The sequence below is a fragment of the Pseudorca crassidens genome, chromosome 2 (genome assembly GCF_039906515.1).
Source record: "Pseudorca crassidens isolate mPseCra1 chromosome 2, mPseCra1.hap1, whole genome shotgun sequence".
NCBI lineage: Eukaryota > Metazoa > Chordata > Mammalia > Artiodactyla > Delphinidae > Pseudorca > Pseudorca crassidens.
In genome coordinates, this window is record NC_090297.1 from 162,965,065 (window position 1) to 162,981,946 (window position 16,882).

The 16,882-nt window shown below is 40.6% G+C and overlaps 1 protein-coding gene across 2 annotated transcripts; it reads left to right on the forward strand.

Annotated features, from left to right (window-relative positions):
- Window positions 1-1,195: 1,195 nt before the first annotated feature.
- SDE2 (SDE2 telomere maintenance homolog) lies at window positions 1,196-14,909 on the forward strand. Of its 2 annotated transcripts, XM_067729593.1 has the most exons (7): window positions 1,196-1,388; window positions 7,182-7,299; window positions 8,301-8,412; window positions 8,749-8,918; window positions 9,707-9,821; window positions 11,733-12,237; window positions 14,574-14,909. In XM_067729593.1, the coding sequence occupies exons 1-7, from the start codon at window positions 1,269-1,271 to the stop codon at window positions 14,793-14,795; spliced, it is 1,362 nt and encodes a 453-aa protein (XP_067585694.1). In that variant the 5' UTR covers window positions 1,196-1,268; the 3' UTR covers window positions 14,796-14,909. The 2 variants fall into 2 exon arrangements, with proteins under 2 accessions (XP_067585694.1, XP_067585695.1); XM_067729594.1 differs by lacking the exon at window positions 7,182-7,299 and having other exon boundaries at window positions 1,252-1,388.
- Window positions 14,910-16,882: the final 1,973 nt, after the last annotated feature.

Sequence of the window (16,882 nt, forward strand, 5' to 3'; positions counted from 1 at the left end):
TTGCAAAACACTGGTCTCTAGCACCGCACCTTTGTTATTTTGTGTAATTTTTCTTTATTTCCTGGCACCCCCATGGAGGCACTTTCTCATTTTTCCTCCTGTGTAAGTGAAATAAAGGTAACAGAGTCTATAACTTCAGAGGCCTTGAAATTTTATTGTTGTTCATACCGCCACAGTTAAAATGATTTCTGAATTTTTTGTTGCTTTCCCTTCAGCAGAGTTTCATTTGCCAAGTACCTGAGCGTCAGAGAATTCGATTCTGCGGGCGGATATATTTGTGTTTAACAGGCGCAGATATCTCCTAAGAACCCTCCTATCTTCACACTCGTCGCCTTTATATTTTTCAGGATTTTAGAAACACCATAATCTCAGCATATTAAATAGGAAGGGACTCCTTCGGATTCCCAGAGCCTTAAAGTTAGGCTATGCAAATGCGTGCGAGTGTGTTTCCATGGTGTGGACTGAAAGTTACGGCAGGGTTTTTCGAAGCAGCATTGCTATAAGCGTCACTCCTGCCACTGCCTTTCACAAGGGCCCACTTGCTGTGAAATATTTTGAAAACAGAGCTGAAGTGAAGCTAACGCAGAGCGCAAACAGGCGGAAGTACGAATAAACTGAGCGTGGCAGGCAGAAACCGAGTGGTTGGCAGTTTCCGCAAAGGAAGAGAATGCTTGGTAAACCGGGAGGAAAAAACTGCCCAGGGGTGTTGTTTAGAAACCTCCTGACCTCCGTTTCCCTTGCCCCTAGGGTTGGGGGAGCTCCCCAGAGCCGAGGAAGCAGCCCCCCAAAACCGCTTCCGGGACTGAAGCTTCCCTCCTCACGCCCCCAGGGAGCAGCGCCTTCTCAGGCCACGATTCCCTGCGACCCAAAAATAACTACACAGACGTGAGGAAAAGGGCCAAAGCCTGCGGCACAGGGAGGTGCTTAGTTACCGACTTATCGCTTACAGCCAGAACGCTCGAAACCTAACCCAGCGCTAGCCTTTTATAGAGAGTCCCTGGAGCCCCGCCCTAGCAACTTCTCCTAGCAACGCCTCGCCCGGGTGCTCCGAGGTCTTATCTGCCTCTGCCAGGCTCTTCCTGTTCCCCTCCCCCAGGCAGCAGGCTCCGCCGTCCCAAGTCACGTGACTATCCCCAGGGGAGGAACGGGACAAGCGGAAGATGTGAGGGGCGGGGCGCTGGAGGGCGAGCTCAACGTCATCAAGATACGCCGAGCTGGTTGTGGCGCTTAGCGCTTCTGGGAGTCTTGAGATTCGGCGAGTGGGTGAAATGGCGGAGCCTGTGGCTGTGGTGTGGCTTCGGGGCCCCAGCTTCGGGTGCAAGGCGGTGTGGTGTACCTCGGCCACGCGCTCAGTACGCGATTTTATCCACCGACACTGCCAAGATCAGGTGAGGTTTGTGGTTCCTGGAAGGAATGGGAAAGCAGGACAGGGGCAGAATTAGGTGCGGTGAGGGTCTGTCGGGGTCACGTCTATTCTTTGGGGTTCTCAGTTTTTGAGGCTGAGGGTTAGGGTTTTAAGGTGCTTCAAACTGATGCTGAGGCCTGCCTTTGCTTTTTTTTTGTGGTGGTTTTGTCTCACAGAAGGGAGAAAAACCCCTCCGCTCACGGGCGTTTAGTCCGGCCCTCAGTCTGGACTAACAGAATACACTTTGGTATTCTCTTCATCCGTAAATGAGGCAGTTGAACCAGATGATTTTTAAGGCTCATTTCCTTACTTTCGCTCTGTGCTTATGTGACGTGGATTTTTTGTCCAGTGATAACACAGCCCTCTTAGCTCCAACCTAGAGAAGTATGTCATATCCAAACCCAGGCCAAAGGATGGTTGGGAAGGAAATGGATTTATCTGGTCACTGGTCGGGGCCAAGCACTTGCATAGGTCATGTCGAGGGCATGATTCTTAGGGCCTGTCATGTAGATGTTTTCACTAATCATTGTGATGCTCTGATTTGCCCAGGCATATTTTTGAAAACCTGTCATTGACTTCTAAAGTTACATGTGTGGTTTACTTAATTATCAAGTAAACAAGCTTTTACCAACTATAAGATACTAAACCTATTCAGTTATTTAAAGAATATGCTGGTCTCAATGAATCTAATTTTAATTTTGACATTTGATCTCCTATTAACACGTTAACACTGCAGTCTAAACCAAATCTTTACTTGGATTGGTTCCGTGAAGAAGCAATGTCTGTTTGCAAATAATGTGGTTTTTCAGTTTCCCCATATTTATTCCTAGACTTCAGTCCAGTTTAAAAACTGTCAGATATGTTTTTACCATCTGAATGGGGAAATATTTTCCAAAATAGTTGGATTTTAGTATCTCTGAAAATAACTTTTATCTGATGACCAGTTTTCAAACTTACTGACAGTTGATCCAAAGTGAGACCAGAAAAAAATAAGATCTTAATTATGAGGAGTCTTGGAAAAAATAATTTAAAATAAGCAAGAAATATAAACGAATGGATTCATTCATATACTTAAGACACATGGCCATAACAAGTATGAACAAAACTTACAAAAGGGCATTTGATGAGATCCTGGAACGAATAAAAATAGCTCAAGTTCATGCTTATGCCTTTTAAAACAGAACTATTCTGACACATGATAAAGTTAGTGTTAGCTCTCCCTGAGAAAGTAAAAATCAGCCTGGCTCTTCATCAGACTGGGATAATACACAGATAAAGCTAGCTGCAAAGTTGATAGGAAACAGTGTTTCTCCCAAGGACATGGTACAGTGATGAAATGTCATAATGACTTCCTTGAAAGTCTGCTTCTTTTTTAGTCTTTGTGAAACCTTACCTCAAAAATCATAGACTATAAGAATAAACTGCTGTTGGAAGTTATATCAGTAAGAAGCATCCCACTCTTACCTTGAGAATCTAAGTCCCTTTGATGTAGAGAAGCACTCTTGATTTCCCAGGTGCAGAGCTTCAGATTAGGGGTTTCTGGACACAACATTCCACATTTATCTTAACTTTGTAGTTTCCGAGGAAAGAGGAGCCTGGATCTCCTTCACAGTCTAGACCTGATGTTGACCCTTATACACACAGCCCTGCTTTATTGTGAGCCTCTCAAAACATTGTTTCATTTAAATTTTACCTAAATTCCATCCACCCCAAATCCTATAATAACTATATCTTTTTATTTGTTGGTGAGACATCTCATGATTCCTCTTGTGTGCAGTCCCTCTCTTGTTGTAGTGAGTCAAGAAATTTGAGTTGTTGAACTATATGTTGTCTCTGGTGGCCTTTGGCTGATTGGCCTAAGACACACGTAATACTTTCTGCTTGAAATGCTCTGTCATGGTTAAAAACAGTTAAATTGATTGTAAATTTTCTTTGTTATTTTTTTCTACTAGTGATTATTAACTGACAAGAATCTTAGCAAGTAGAAAATGCCATTTTGTTAATCAGTTGTCTCGTTAAATAAGCAGTTCTGTTTGGAAATGAAGTATGATGCATGATGTATAATCTTTCAGCCTTCATGTTAAAGTCTTTTAAAGTTATTTAGGATTTTAGAAATACCATACCCATTGGATATATAAGATATTAAAAGAAACTAAAGTAGCTTTTAATTTATAAACATTAAACATATAGGAGGTATATTATATGTCTCATTTAATTTTTACAACTCTTTAAAGTGGACAGTATTTTATAGGCAAGAATAGTCTTTCATGTTAATCACATCATTGCATATAGCCTGAGCCCCCTTGCTCCTCTCTCCTGGTATCATATTTGCCTGGGAAAACTCCAGTCAGTTTAAATCCAACTCTCCACCTGTTTTACCTGGCATCTGGGCAGTGACTGTGGTAGGGGAACTAATCACGCAAACAAGTCTCACTACAAATTCATAAACACCAAACTTAGTGGTGCTTGGCATTTCTACTGTATTTCTCTAACCCAGAGCATGCTTCCACTGGGTTGCAGGACTGCTGAGAATATTGATCTAAGTAGTCCTTGGGCAGCTGGACAGAACCCAGGATCTCAACACATCTTTAATAGCTTTGCTCATTTTCCCTAGAGTGTCATCCAAATATTATTTGTGTATACTATGATGTGAAAAGGGTTGAGAGGCACTGCTCAGTTCATCACTCTTTCACTCTCCTAGATTACTTTTTCACATCTCTCTTTAAATCTCCAAGACTTCTTCCATCCCAAGGACCATACTTTGTACTCAAGCAGTAAGGAGAGAATTTCTGCATCATCACACCAGTGCCTCTGGTAGGTACCTGCTGTATATTCAGCCTTCTTGTCTGTTACTGTGGATGCACTGTCATTATTTTACAAATAATTTGCAATTATCTTCTACTTTGTACAGTAACCCCTCCCCCTCACCTACTGAAAGACTTATTTGGGCATTAGTTCTTTCTCCCCTGTATTTTCCAGTGTTTTCCCTTTTTACAGCATCATTCCTACCAGTGCGCAAACGTGAGCCCACATCCTTTCTAGCTATCACCTTATTTTCTCTGATTTTCTTTATAAAAAAATATTCTTGAACATAAAACTTTTCTCCTTTAGAACCCACTCTAGTTAGGCTTTTTTGTTCCCATCACTCCAACAGAACAGCTCTTTGTCATACTGCTCAGTATCTTCTATGTTGCCATATCCAGTGATCAGTTTGCAGTTTTCATCTTGCTTTGTCTGTCAGTGCCAGTTTGCACAATTGACCATTCCCCGCCGGAGTACACTTTTCTCACTTGTCCAGATATCACTCTCAGTTCTCGTCCACCTCACTGGCCTCTCCTTTCCAGTCTTTTACAGTTTCCTCCTCATCACCCTGAACTCTAATCTTGGAGGGGCCCCTCCCTCATCCCAGTGATTTCATCCATACTCATGGCTTTAACTACCATCAGTATGCCAACAACTTTCAAATGTAAATCCCCAGTGCAGACCTCTTCCCCACACTCCAGACTTGTATAGCCACCAGTCTACTTGGCATCTGCATCTGGCTGTGCAATAAACATCTCAAAGTAAAATATCTGAGATGAGACTAATTTTCTCCCTCAAACTTCCTTTTCCCTCTTAATGAATGACAACTCCATTTTCCCATTTATCAAACCGGATTTTTGCAATAATCTCTAATTCCTCTATTGATCTCACTCCCTTCACCGAGAGCATTAGCAAATCCTGTTGCCTTTACCTTCAGAGTATCCTCAGAATCTCACATTTCTCATCATCTCTGCCACTGCTGCCCTGGTACAAATAGCCTTCATTTCTTACCTGGATTATCGCAATAGCTTCTCAATGATCTCTCTGCTTCTATAGTCTTACTTTCAGTTTAACAGCTAGAGTGATACTTTAAGAGCATGACTCAGATCTCACTTTGTTCAAAACTCTACAATAGTTTTATTCAGAGTAACATCCAGAGTCCTTACAATGGTTTTGAAGGCCTTATCACTCCCCTTTTGTGTACTTCATTCTAGCCTCATTGGCTGTGTTGTCATTCCTTGAATAAGTTCATTCCTGTTGCGTTTGCTCTTGTCTCTGTCTGGAATACTGTTCCCCCAGGTAGTCACATGGCTCATTCTCTCACTTTCTTTAATTCTCCGCTCAAATGTCACTTGATCAGAGAGGCTTTCCTTGACTATATATATTAAATAGATTACCACCACACCCATCCGCATATCTTATCCCCTTTACCCTGCATATCACCACTTGACATGATATATAATTTGTTCATTATTTGTCTTCCCCCACTAGAATGTTAGCTTCATGAGACAGGATCTGAATTCACTGTAGTATTCATGGTAGTATTCCAACACTTGAAAAGTACCTGGCAAATAGTAGGTACTTAATATTTGCTGAATGAATGAATGGGTCCCATTGAAATAGCTGTATGATGTGGTTCAGAATGAATGTTCATAGTTTCCACTTCAGGAAGATGATGGCAATGCATTTTTCCTTTCTATTCCTATTTAGATCTCTCTTTTCTTCATGTTGCAGAGTTAATTGTCAGCCTCCTAAGTTCCATATAACTTTGGAGAATACTCCTCTCTTGTCTAATTTTATGGCATTAGAAACTTGTTTAGAAAGACTTACAGTTTTTATATTTTCTTTTCATCATTTGATCTGAGAATTTTTTTGAAATACATAGAGTGGGTTTGGGGGAGTGTACTTGGGCTTCTGCAGTGATTGGCTGGAACTCAGGGGGATGCTGGCAGAAGAGATGAGGCACCAACTGCCAGCTGGTCCTAAAGCTATTAAAGCTTATATAGGTAGTATATTAAAAATCAGGGCTTCCCTGGTGGTGCGATGGTTGAGAGTCCGCCTGCCGATGCAGGGGACGTGGGTTCGTGCCCCGGTCTGGGAAGATCCCACATGCCGCGGAGCGGCTGGGCCCGTGAGCCATGGCCGCTGAGCCTGCGTGTCCGGAGCCTGTGCTCCGCAATGGGAGAGGCCACAACAGTGAGAGGCCCGCGTACCACAAAAAAAAAAAAACATACTTTTGTCTCCTCCTCTCCTCTCTTCTTATCCCTATCTACACTTTTCAAGACGTCACTTTTAAACTTGGGGCCACTCAGTGTTCAACTTGATACTACCTGTTTTAAAAAGTCAGAGGAAGTGAGACCTACAGAGTTACTAGATCTGAGCACTGAATATTCTACCTTGACCCCTATTTCCTATTAGAGAAGGAGAAAGAGCAGGTTTTTTGTTTCTGTTTTTTTTTTTTTTTAACATTTATTTATTTGTTTGGCTGTGCCTGTCTTAGTTGCGGCACGTGGGATCTTCATTGCTGCATGCGGGCTCTTGCAGCATTCGGGATCTTTTTTTAAGTTGCATCGTGCAGTATCTTTAGTTGTGGCATGCGAACTCTTAGTTGTGGCGTGTGGGATCTAGTTCCCTAACCAGAGATCGAACTTGGGCCCCCTGCACTGGGAGTATGGAGTCTTAGCCACTGGGCCACCAGGGAAGTCCTGAGAGCAGTTTTAATTTTCACCCAAAAGGCAGAAAGTTCTTCTATATATCATGATTAAGTATTAGGAAGAAATTGTACCTAGAATACATCATACAAAATGAGTTTTTTCTTTTAGTAGTTTCCATTTTTGCAATTCAACAAATATTAATTGAACACATACTGTCTCCTTATAACTGGAGTAATAAAAAGATAAGCTAGGTCCCTTTCTGCAAGAAACTTGTATTGTCTCATAAACAGCATTGAAAGAACCCCCAAACTTGTCTCTAGGATATTCCAGTGGAATGCTACTTTGTGAAATGCAATGGATTACTCGTTAACACCAGTGACACAGTGCAGCATGGAGCTGTTTATAGTTTGGAACCCAGACTTCGTGGTGGAAAAGGAGGTAGGACATGAATGTTGATGGCTTAGTTGTAACACATCTGCGTTCTGTAGCCATATGTATTAAATTAACAAACTCCTTGGTGTCTATAATGTACCAGCCTCGATTTGCCTTGTGAAATCCTTTGTTTGCTTATCTAATTTTGCATATTTTCTCTTTTATTCTTTTTGAGGTAGATACCGTATGATAAAATTCCCACCTTCTCCAGCTGGATCACTCTTAGGCACCCTAGGCTCTCAAACTCTTGGGAGGATTAGATGAAGAGGGGTGATTGTTATTCTGTCCAGTTTGCAGACGAGTGTCAAAACAATCAAATCTCCTTGTGCTTTTCTCAAGATTTTTGCCTAGTTATTGTAGTTCCAAGGGAGGTCTAAAGTCACTTTATGAAATACAACCATTTACAGATTGAGGTAGATTAAGGTCCCGGTTGTAGTAACTCATCTTAGAAGAGAAAAAAGAAACTAAAAGAGCAAAAACTGAATATGAACAGTTCTTGGTATTTCTCCTGATGCACTAACATGTAATCCTTAGGCTTTCTCAAAATCTGTGGTGATTCGGTTTGGTTTTCAAAGAGCTAACATTTCAGATTATAATCATCCTGCTGTTCGAAATTGTGTCAATAAGAATGAAGCTTGTATCAGCCAGTGACAGCTTAAAATTGCCTCCTTGCAAAATCTCACCATATAATTTTTAAAATTCTTAATCTTGGAATCTTGGGATTTCTGGCACTAGGTAAATCCCTCTAAAATAGCCCAGTGGTGTGGGTATTGATACAATATTGCAGGAGTATAAGAGGAAGTGTAAAAAGCATGAGATTGAACCAAGTTTATCAGTACTCTTACCTTTGCCACCTGGGTTAGAATCTTGATGTACATTTCCTTTAAAACTGAAAAGAAAGTAGAGATCACCTGTAGTCTTGCGATATAATACTGTTTTCACAAATTTGGCTTTTGTCCATCCTTGAACACTTTTTTAACCTGCTTTCTCCAAACATATTTGCTCAGGTTTTGGCTCTATGCTCCGAGCACTTGGTGCTCAGATTGAGAAGACAACCAATCGAGAAGCTTGCCGGGATCTCAGTGGAAGGAGACTGCGAGATGTCAATCACGAAAAAGCGTAAGATGCCCACCTGTTTTTATTTTTTTTTAAGAAACATACTTTTCTAGCATTAGTGATTGTACGCATGCCATGCATATCAGAAATGTAAACTTGAAATACTTATGCTCTAATTTGTTGTTATCAGATTTAACTTTTTCTGTAATTTAGTAATTATCTTTGGGTTTTAGTCAAGTCCATAATAGTATGCTAAGTAGTAAGCATGGCACACCTTTCTGAGGGAATATCACAGTATGAACAAGAGTGCATTAATTTGTCTGGGTGGGGTGTTTAATGTATAAAAACACATGTGTATAATATGGCCATTCAGTTACATCTCTTCTCTCCCATCCCCAGAATGGCTGAATGGGTAAAACAACAAGCCGAGCGAGAGGCTGAAAAGGAGCAAAAGCGCTTGGAACGACTGCAGCGGAAGCTTGCAGAACCCAGGCACTGCTTCACCAGCCCCGACTACCAGCAGCAGTGCCATGAGATGGCCGAGCGTCTGGAGGATTCCGTCCTCCGAGGTGAGAATGAGGATTCCTTAGTGCCATCAGCAGGCATCCCTGAAGCCAGCTGTTCCACACAGAGGGCAGTTCTTAAGCCTTTTTGGGTTACAGACTTCTGAGAAACTGATGAAGCTGTGGAATTTCTCCCCTCAGTAATGAATACAGTATATCTTATACAACCCAGGGAAAAAACCCATACACTCTCACAACATTTGACATACTTGACCCCTGAACTCTGTGGGCTCATGGGCCCCAGGTAAGAATACTTTTTGTACTTCATGGGAATAAGCTAAGTCTTCAGGAGGTGCCTAGACCCCAACATTTTGCTTCCAGTTTTAGGTCCCTTTTTTAAAACACGGTTTTTAATGAGAATGATTTTCATTAACTTTTATGTTTTTAGCATCCAAAGCATTATGCTAGGGCTATTGTGCATTCAATTGAATAAGAAGGAGTCTTTTCCATCAAAAGGGTTATGGCATAACAGGGGAAAGACAGTTGTATGCAAATAACAAGGACAAGGGGATGAATCGTTAGGTTTGAGGAGAGATAGGTATGAATCTGTCAGCCTCAAAATTACAAATTGGACATGGTGCTTTAAAAATCCGGTTCAAGAGCCAGAATGCTTATCTTAAATCTGTGTAAATTTGAGATTAGTCTCCTTTTAACTGGATTAAATTTTGGTATGTTAAGAAATTTAAATCTAGAGCTTTAGATTGCAGCTGTTTTCGCAATTCAGATTATTTATAAATTCTTTAATTGAACTTAGTCCTGATAGTAAAAACTGAGTTGTTAAAATGTCTGGTTAGGTATGCAGGCTGCCTCCAGCAAGACGGTATCGGCAGAAGTCGGTGAGAGTCGGAAACGGCCTAACAAATCAAAAACAGACAGAGCAGCCAGTGCAGAGAAAAGGAAATGCTTTTGGTAAGTGTGTTCATTTTCATTTCAAATAGATCTTTGAGAACTGAGGGAAAAAAATTTTTTTTTTCCTTTTATTTATCCCTCTGGAATATCTTGTTCTGAAACTTACCTACTATATTTTTTTCTTATCTACCTGGAATAAACATACTTTTAAGTAAAGTCTGATGGAAGCTCAGAAATTTTCCAGAGTGCTTCAGTTCAGGTTTCAGTGATTCTCACATTGTATACATTAGTAATGGTTTCTGCCATAAGTGCCATTCATAGAATCTAAAGGATAATTCTTTTCCTTACAGTGGAAAATCACATAAAAATAGCTTTATACTTGAATTACTGTTAGGTGTTGAAAGAGTTAACTTTCAGAAATTCCAGGTGGAAGCCATGGCTTTACTTTCCAGGTGGTTCTGTTTTCTCTGTGGTTTTTCATCGTCATCACTGAGGTCTTTGGTCACTTTGCCAGACCTCTCTTCACCACTTTTGTACCTGCAGGTGAAAAGCACAACAGTACTTTTTCTTATCCATTCTTCTTACAGTTCTCCCACCCTTCCCAGTTGGTCCTCTGGTTACCAGCTCAGTTCCCTTGGGCCGAGTTCTAGAATATGATAAGTGCAAATGGATCTTGGTTTCCTTGTTGGCCTCCCCTTTGGGGATAGAAAGATAATTATTAACTAAACACCATGTAACTCTGTGAGTCCAGCATAGAATTTTTTGTGTTCTTTCTGAAATGTGAATTAAATGTTCCTGAGAGAAAAGACAGTAGTATTTCCTGTGGGTTTCTTTTTTTTAAGCCAGGTTTATTGTGGTATAATTTATATATGGTAAAATTCACCCTTTTTTTTTTTGCGGTACGCGGGCCTCTCACTGTTGTGGCCTCTCCCGTTGCGGAGCACAGGCTCCGGACGCGCAGGCTCAGCGGCTGTGGCTCACGGGCCCAGCCGCTCCGCAGCATGTGGGATCTTCCCGGACCGGAGCATGAACCCGTGTCCCCTGCATCGGCAGGCGGACTCTCAACCACTGAGCCACCAGGGAAGCCCAAAATTCACCCTTTTTGAACAGTTCTACAAGTTTTGAAAATTTTATAATATACAGTCATGTAACCATCACCAAAATCAAGCTGTGGAATATTTTTATCACCCTAAGAAGTTCCCACGAGTCCCTTTGCAGTTAATTTTCTTCCCCCACCTCCATTCCTGGCAACTGCTGATCACTGGTGTGATGTTTGTTCATATGGTTTTGTCTTTTCCAGAATGTCATTATGTCTGCTGCTTTCACTTACAATAATGCTTTCGAGATCCACAGATGGTATTATATTGTATCAGTAGTTCGTTCCTTTCTATTGCCAAGTATTGTTGCCTGGTATGTCTGTACCACAATTTGTTTATCAACCATTCTCTAGCTGTTAGAGGTTTGGGTAGTTTCCAGTCTTGGGCAATTATGAATAAAACAGGATTTTCTTTCTTTTTTTTCGGCCGTGCCATGTGGCATGCAGGATCTTAGTTCCTTGACCAAGGATTGAACCTGTGCCCCCTGCAGTGGAAACTCGGAGTCCTAACCACTGGACTGCCAGGGAATTCCCAGGATTTTCTTTTAATTGTTTATTATTTTATCTAATTTCCAACAGTTAAAATTCATACAGTATTGGGGAAAAAAGTTTTAAGCAAAACCAGTTTGTTTTAAGAGAGTCATAGCTTTTAAAAAGAGATCCTGTTGGATCTTTGGCATGTTGCTTCCAGTCTCACTGAAGTTTTTTTTCCTTTTATACCTCTGGAGTATCTTGTTCTGAAACTCACCTACTCTCCATCTCAAGCTAGCCGATACCTTTATTCAGAGTCTGTTTCTTGGACAAACTGCAACTCTTTTTTTTTTTTTTAAGTAGAAGCTGTAAATGGTGTTAAACCTTTTTGTTGCTTCTAATAGGTTGGGCATGGAAGGACTAGAGACTGCAGAAGGGTCTGGCTCTGAGAGCTCCGATGATGACAGTGCAGAAGCACCTAGTACTTCAGGAATGAGCTTTCACGTTCCCCAAAATGGCAGTGATGTTGTTGAGATGGCAGCCGAATTTCCTAGTAGCTCTCAGCAGACAAGAGTATTGAGTGCAGACTCTAGATCACAAGAAAAACTACAGACCCCTGTGACGGACTCTGGGAATGGTATTTCAGAAGACTTGTATGCTGAGCTGGGAGAGGCATCTACCCAGGAGTACATGGAAAGGAAGATGGCTTTAGAAACAGAGAAAACCCAGGAGAAAAATGAGGTAGAGAGTAAAGAACCCTTAGAAAAGGAAGCAGCTGGAGTTGGACTGAATAAGGAGCAGGAGACCAAAGAAATGACTGATGGGGAAAGAGGTGCCAAGGGAGCCCCTGGAGGAGACAGGGAAAACATACCTGTTGCCAAGCTGGAGGAAAGCCAGTCAGGAAACACAGTAAGTAAATTTGGGGGGGTGATGTCTGAAGCCAAATCAGTTTAATCTCTGTAGTAAGTCGTTAAAATGAAAAGATGTGCTTTTTCCCATCAGCTGCTTAGTGGAAAAGCTTGTTTAATAATCAGAAGTACAGATGATGGTGAAGCTTGCCATGTCCCCCCCAAAAATCCTTAGTTTTTTGTTTTTTGTTTTTTTTGTGGTACGTGGGCCTCTCACCGTTGTGGCCTCTCCCATTGCGGAGCACAGGCTCCGGACGCGCAGGCTCAGCGGCTGTGGCTCACGGGCCCAGCCGCTCCGCGGCATGTGGGATCTTCCCAGACTGGGGCACAGACCCGTGTCCCCTGTATCGACAGGTGGACTCTCAACCACTGCACCACCAGGGAAGCCCAGTTTTTGTTTTTTTTAAAGCTCTGGAATTGGTATTATTTTGCCACTAGGTGGTGTCCTTGGTTCCATATTTCATCAATTCTAAGATGCACGTTTTTCACGTTTTAATACCTCTGAATTTGAATATATATCATGTTATAGTTTAATTGGTATTATTATTCTTTGTTAATAACACATGAACTAATAAGGCATATTATGATAGATGGCATTTTTAGCTTTGATAAAATGTGCTTATTTTCCTATCACTAAATTTCTAGTTACTTAGTTTTTCTTTCTCATGTGAGTTACTGTTTGAACACAGTTGTCAGTTGGATGTGAAGATCTTTCCTGTAGAAGATGAGCAGCTCCTTTTTAATTTATCATTAAATCTTAAGCCCCACACTCAACCTTTTTAAAATTTATTTTCATTGTGCATGCTTTTCCTTAAATAGTTATTTGCCGCCTTTAGTGGACTTACTTCCAGGAAAAATCTTTAACGTTTACTTTTCAGTCTAATGATTTGCTTTTTAGGATAGATGAAACCTGAACTACTTGGCTTCTTTGGTAAACACAAAGCTTATCATTATTTATTTAACCAGCACCTTCCCTACTGGTGCTGGTTAAATAAGCAAAAATGCACATATTGCCCTTTCTAGGGAAGATGGTGAAATTTTTTATGCTAAGGGCTTTAAATTGACCCTTACACCATCTCTGGAGTTACAAGCATGTAGCTTTTATGTTACTCATATATGCTAGGAGTTTATCCTAACCAAAGTCTTGGAAAAATGAAGAAAGGAAAATAGAATAAAACCTGATTTGACTTTCAATCTTTGAGCTTTTAACTGTGGAAATTTTGTTCTTGATGTAGTTGTAGCTGTTGTATTCATAATAATCGTGTACAACCATGTGTGATTCTCCAAAGACACATAAGTGGTGGTTTAGGATTTGGCCATATATAAAGAAGCCAAGATTCACTCCAGAAATCTTAACAAAATGGACTTTTTAAAAAAAAAAAAAATAAAGATCACCTAGAAAGATAGTTTGTCCCTAGAGCTCTTCAATATTTTTAAAAAACAACTTACTGTGAGAGAAAATTACTGACCTTTTAATATGTTTTTTTTAAAAAAAACCTAGGGCTTCCCTGGTGGCGCAGTGGTTGAGAGTCCGCCTGCTGATGCAGGGGACACGGGTTCGTGCCCCGGTACGGGAAGATACCACGTGCCGCGGAGTGGCTGGGCCCGTGAGCCATGGCTGCTGGGCCTGCGCGTCCGGAGCCTGTGCCCCGCAACAGGAGAGGCTACAACAGTGAGAGGCCCGCATGCCGCAAAAAAAAAAAAAAAAACCCTAGGTGGTGAACGTTTTCATTCTTTGAAGAGCACCCGTCATTAGAAGTATTTAATTAAAAAAAAAAAAAAAGTATTTACTTTTGTCTTAAAGTCTATAAAGGTACTTGGTGGATAGAACAGTTGCAAGTCTTTTGAACAGCATTTAAATTTGTCAAGTTATATAAGTGAGAACTTTGATAATCACAGTTATTTGATTAAAATAGAAAGCTTAGGATTATGGGGTTAGTAGATTCACAGGCATAGGAATCTCATTAAAATGAAGCTTTATAGGGTGCTGCTCTTTTCTCTGGTCATAGTATGGGGGTAGGTGAGGTACATTTTGCTGTTTGAATTTTTACCGGAAAAATCAAAAAAGAAAAGTAATATTAAGAATTTGTTCAAGAATTCTATAACTTGTTACTCTTCTGAATACTTGTTTCTAAGTATATAGATAGAAAATTAATATTTATTAATTATATGTATTGACAATGTGTAGAGAATAGCTTGATTATTAAAATTCAGTAGTGAGATATGGCGTATTAAATGAAGATTTCTTGTAAAACAGAAGGTCGATGACAATTGAAGGAAGTTTTATTCAGAGGAATGGACCTATTTAAAATTTTTCTTTCTTTTTCTTCTTCTCAGGATATTGGTCAGGAAACTGTAGATTTACTGGCGTTCAGCTCTGTTGCGGAAGTGGAGTTGCTGGGTTTGGAGAAGCTCAAGTGTGAACTCACGGCCCGGGGACTGAAGTGTGGGGGCACTCTCCAGGAGCGGGCGGCGAGGCTCTTCTCTGTCAGAGGACTGGCAAAGGAGCGGATAGATCCAGCTTTATTTGCCAAGCCTTCGAAAGGGAAGAAGAAGTGAATTTCATCGGAGCTGATTTCCTGTTTCTTTATAGGCTAGCGCTTACAACCTGTATAATGTTGACTCTTGGACATTATTCTTGTTGCTATTAAAGGTGACTTTTTAATAACCAAATTCTAACTATCCTCTTTTTCTTTATTAGATTTATAGAATTAATTTGTGAAACCCTCTGGGCCTGAAGTTTTTTTTGTGGGAAGGTTTCTTATAACTTATTTCTTTAATAAATATAGGGCTATTCAGAGTTTGGGTTTCATCTTCTGTTGTTTAGGTAAATTATAATTTCAAAGAATTTATCCATTTGACCCCAGTTGTCAGATTTGTGGACATAAAGTTATTCATAATAGTCTTTTCTATCCTTTTAACATCTTGTAGGAGCTGTGGTGGTAACTTCTTTTTCATTCTGGTACTGATAATTTCTGTTTTCTCCTTGATCAGTCTACCTAGGAGTTTATTGTATTGTTCTGTTTTCAGAGCCAACTTTTGCCTTTGTTGATTTTTAATTGTTTTTAATTTCATTGATTTTTGCTCTTTATCATTTCCTTTCTTCTACTTAGTTTGGGTTTACTTTGCTCTTTTTTCTTTATCTTCTTAAGGTAAGTCCTAAGTCATTGATTTTAGACTTTTTTTTCTAGTATAAATATTTAAAGCTGTAAGTTTTTCTTTAAGCACTGTTTTAGCTGCATCTCAAAAATTTTAATATGTTGTATTTTCATTTTCACTCAGTTCCAAGTATTTTCTAGCTTCCTTGTAAATTCTTTTTTTTTTTTTTTTGCGGTACATGGGCCTCTCACTATTGTGGCCGCTCCCGTTGCGGAGCACAGGCTCCGGACGTGCAGGCTCAGTGGCCATGGCTCACGGTCCTAGCCGCTCTGCGGCATGTGGGATCCTCCCGGACCAGGGCACAAACCCGTGTCCCCTGCATCGGCAGGCGGACTCTCAACCACTGCGCCACCAGGGAAGCCCCCTTGTGAATTCTTTGACCCATGGATTACCTAGAAGTATGTTGTCTAATTAGCAAATGTTAAACTTTCAGTTTATTTAAACTAAAAAAAAAAGTTCACCCATTTCTCCCACCCTGTACTCCCCTGCCTCTGACACCACCAATCAGTTCTCTGTATCTATCAGCTTGAGGGGTTTTTTTAATTAAAAAAAAATTTTTTTTAATTCCACGTTTAAGAGAGGTCATACAGTATTTGTCTTTATCTGACTTATTTCACTGAGCATAGTTCCCTCAAGTTCCATTCATGTTGTTGCAAATGGCAAGATTTACTTCTTTGTTACAGCTGAATAATATTCCATTATATATATTTACCACATCTTCATTCATCTGTCATCCATTGATGGACACTTAGGTTGTTTTCATATCTTGGCTATTATAAATAATGCTGCAGTGAATATGGGGGTGCGTATAGATTTTCAAGTTAATGTGTTCATTTTCCTCAGATAAATACCTAGAAGTGGAATTGCTATATTGTATAGTAGTTCTAGTTTTATTTATTTATTTATTTATTTTGCGGTACGTGGGCCTCTCACTGTTGTGGGCTCTCCCGTTGCGGAGCACAGGCTCCGGATGCGCAGGCTCACTGGCCATGGCTCACAGGCCCAGCCGCTCCGCGGCATGTGGGATCTTCCCGGATCGGGGCACTAACCCGCGTCCCCTGCATCGGCAGGCGGACTCTCAACCACTGCGCCACCAGGGAAGCCCAAGCCGCAGGAGGGTTCCCTTCTCTCCACGTCCCTGCCAACACTTGTTACTTCTAGTCTTTTTGATAACAGCCATTCTAATAGGTATGAGGTGATATCTCACTCTGGTTTTGATTTGTATTTCCCTGATCATTAATGATGTAGAGCAGCTTTTCATGTACCTTTTTGCCATCTGTATGTCTTCTTTGGAAAAAAGTATTCAGATCTTCTGCCCATTTTTATTATCAGATTGTTTTTTTGCTGTTGAGTTATATGAGTTCTTTATATATTTTGGATATTAGCGCCTTATCAGATACATGATTAGCAAATATTTTCTCCCATTCAGTAGACTGCCTTTTCATTTTGTTGATGGTTTCCTTTGCTATGCAGAAGCTTTTTAGTTT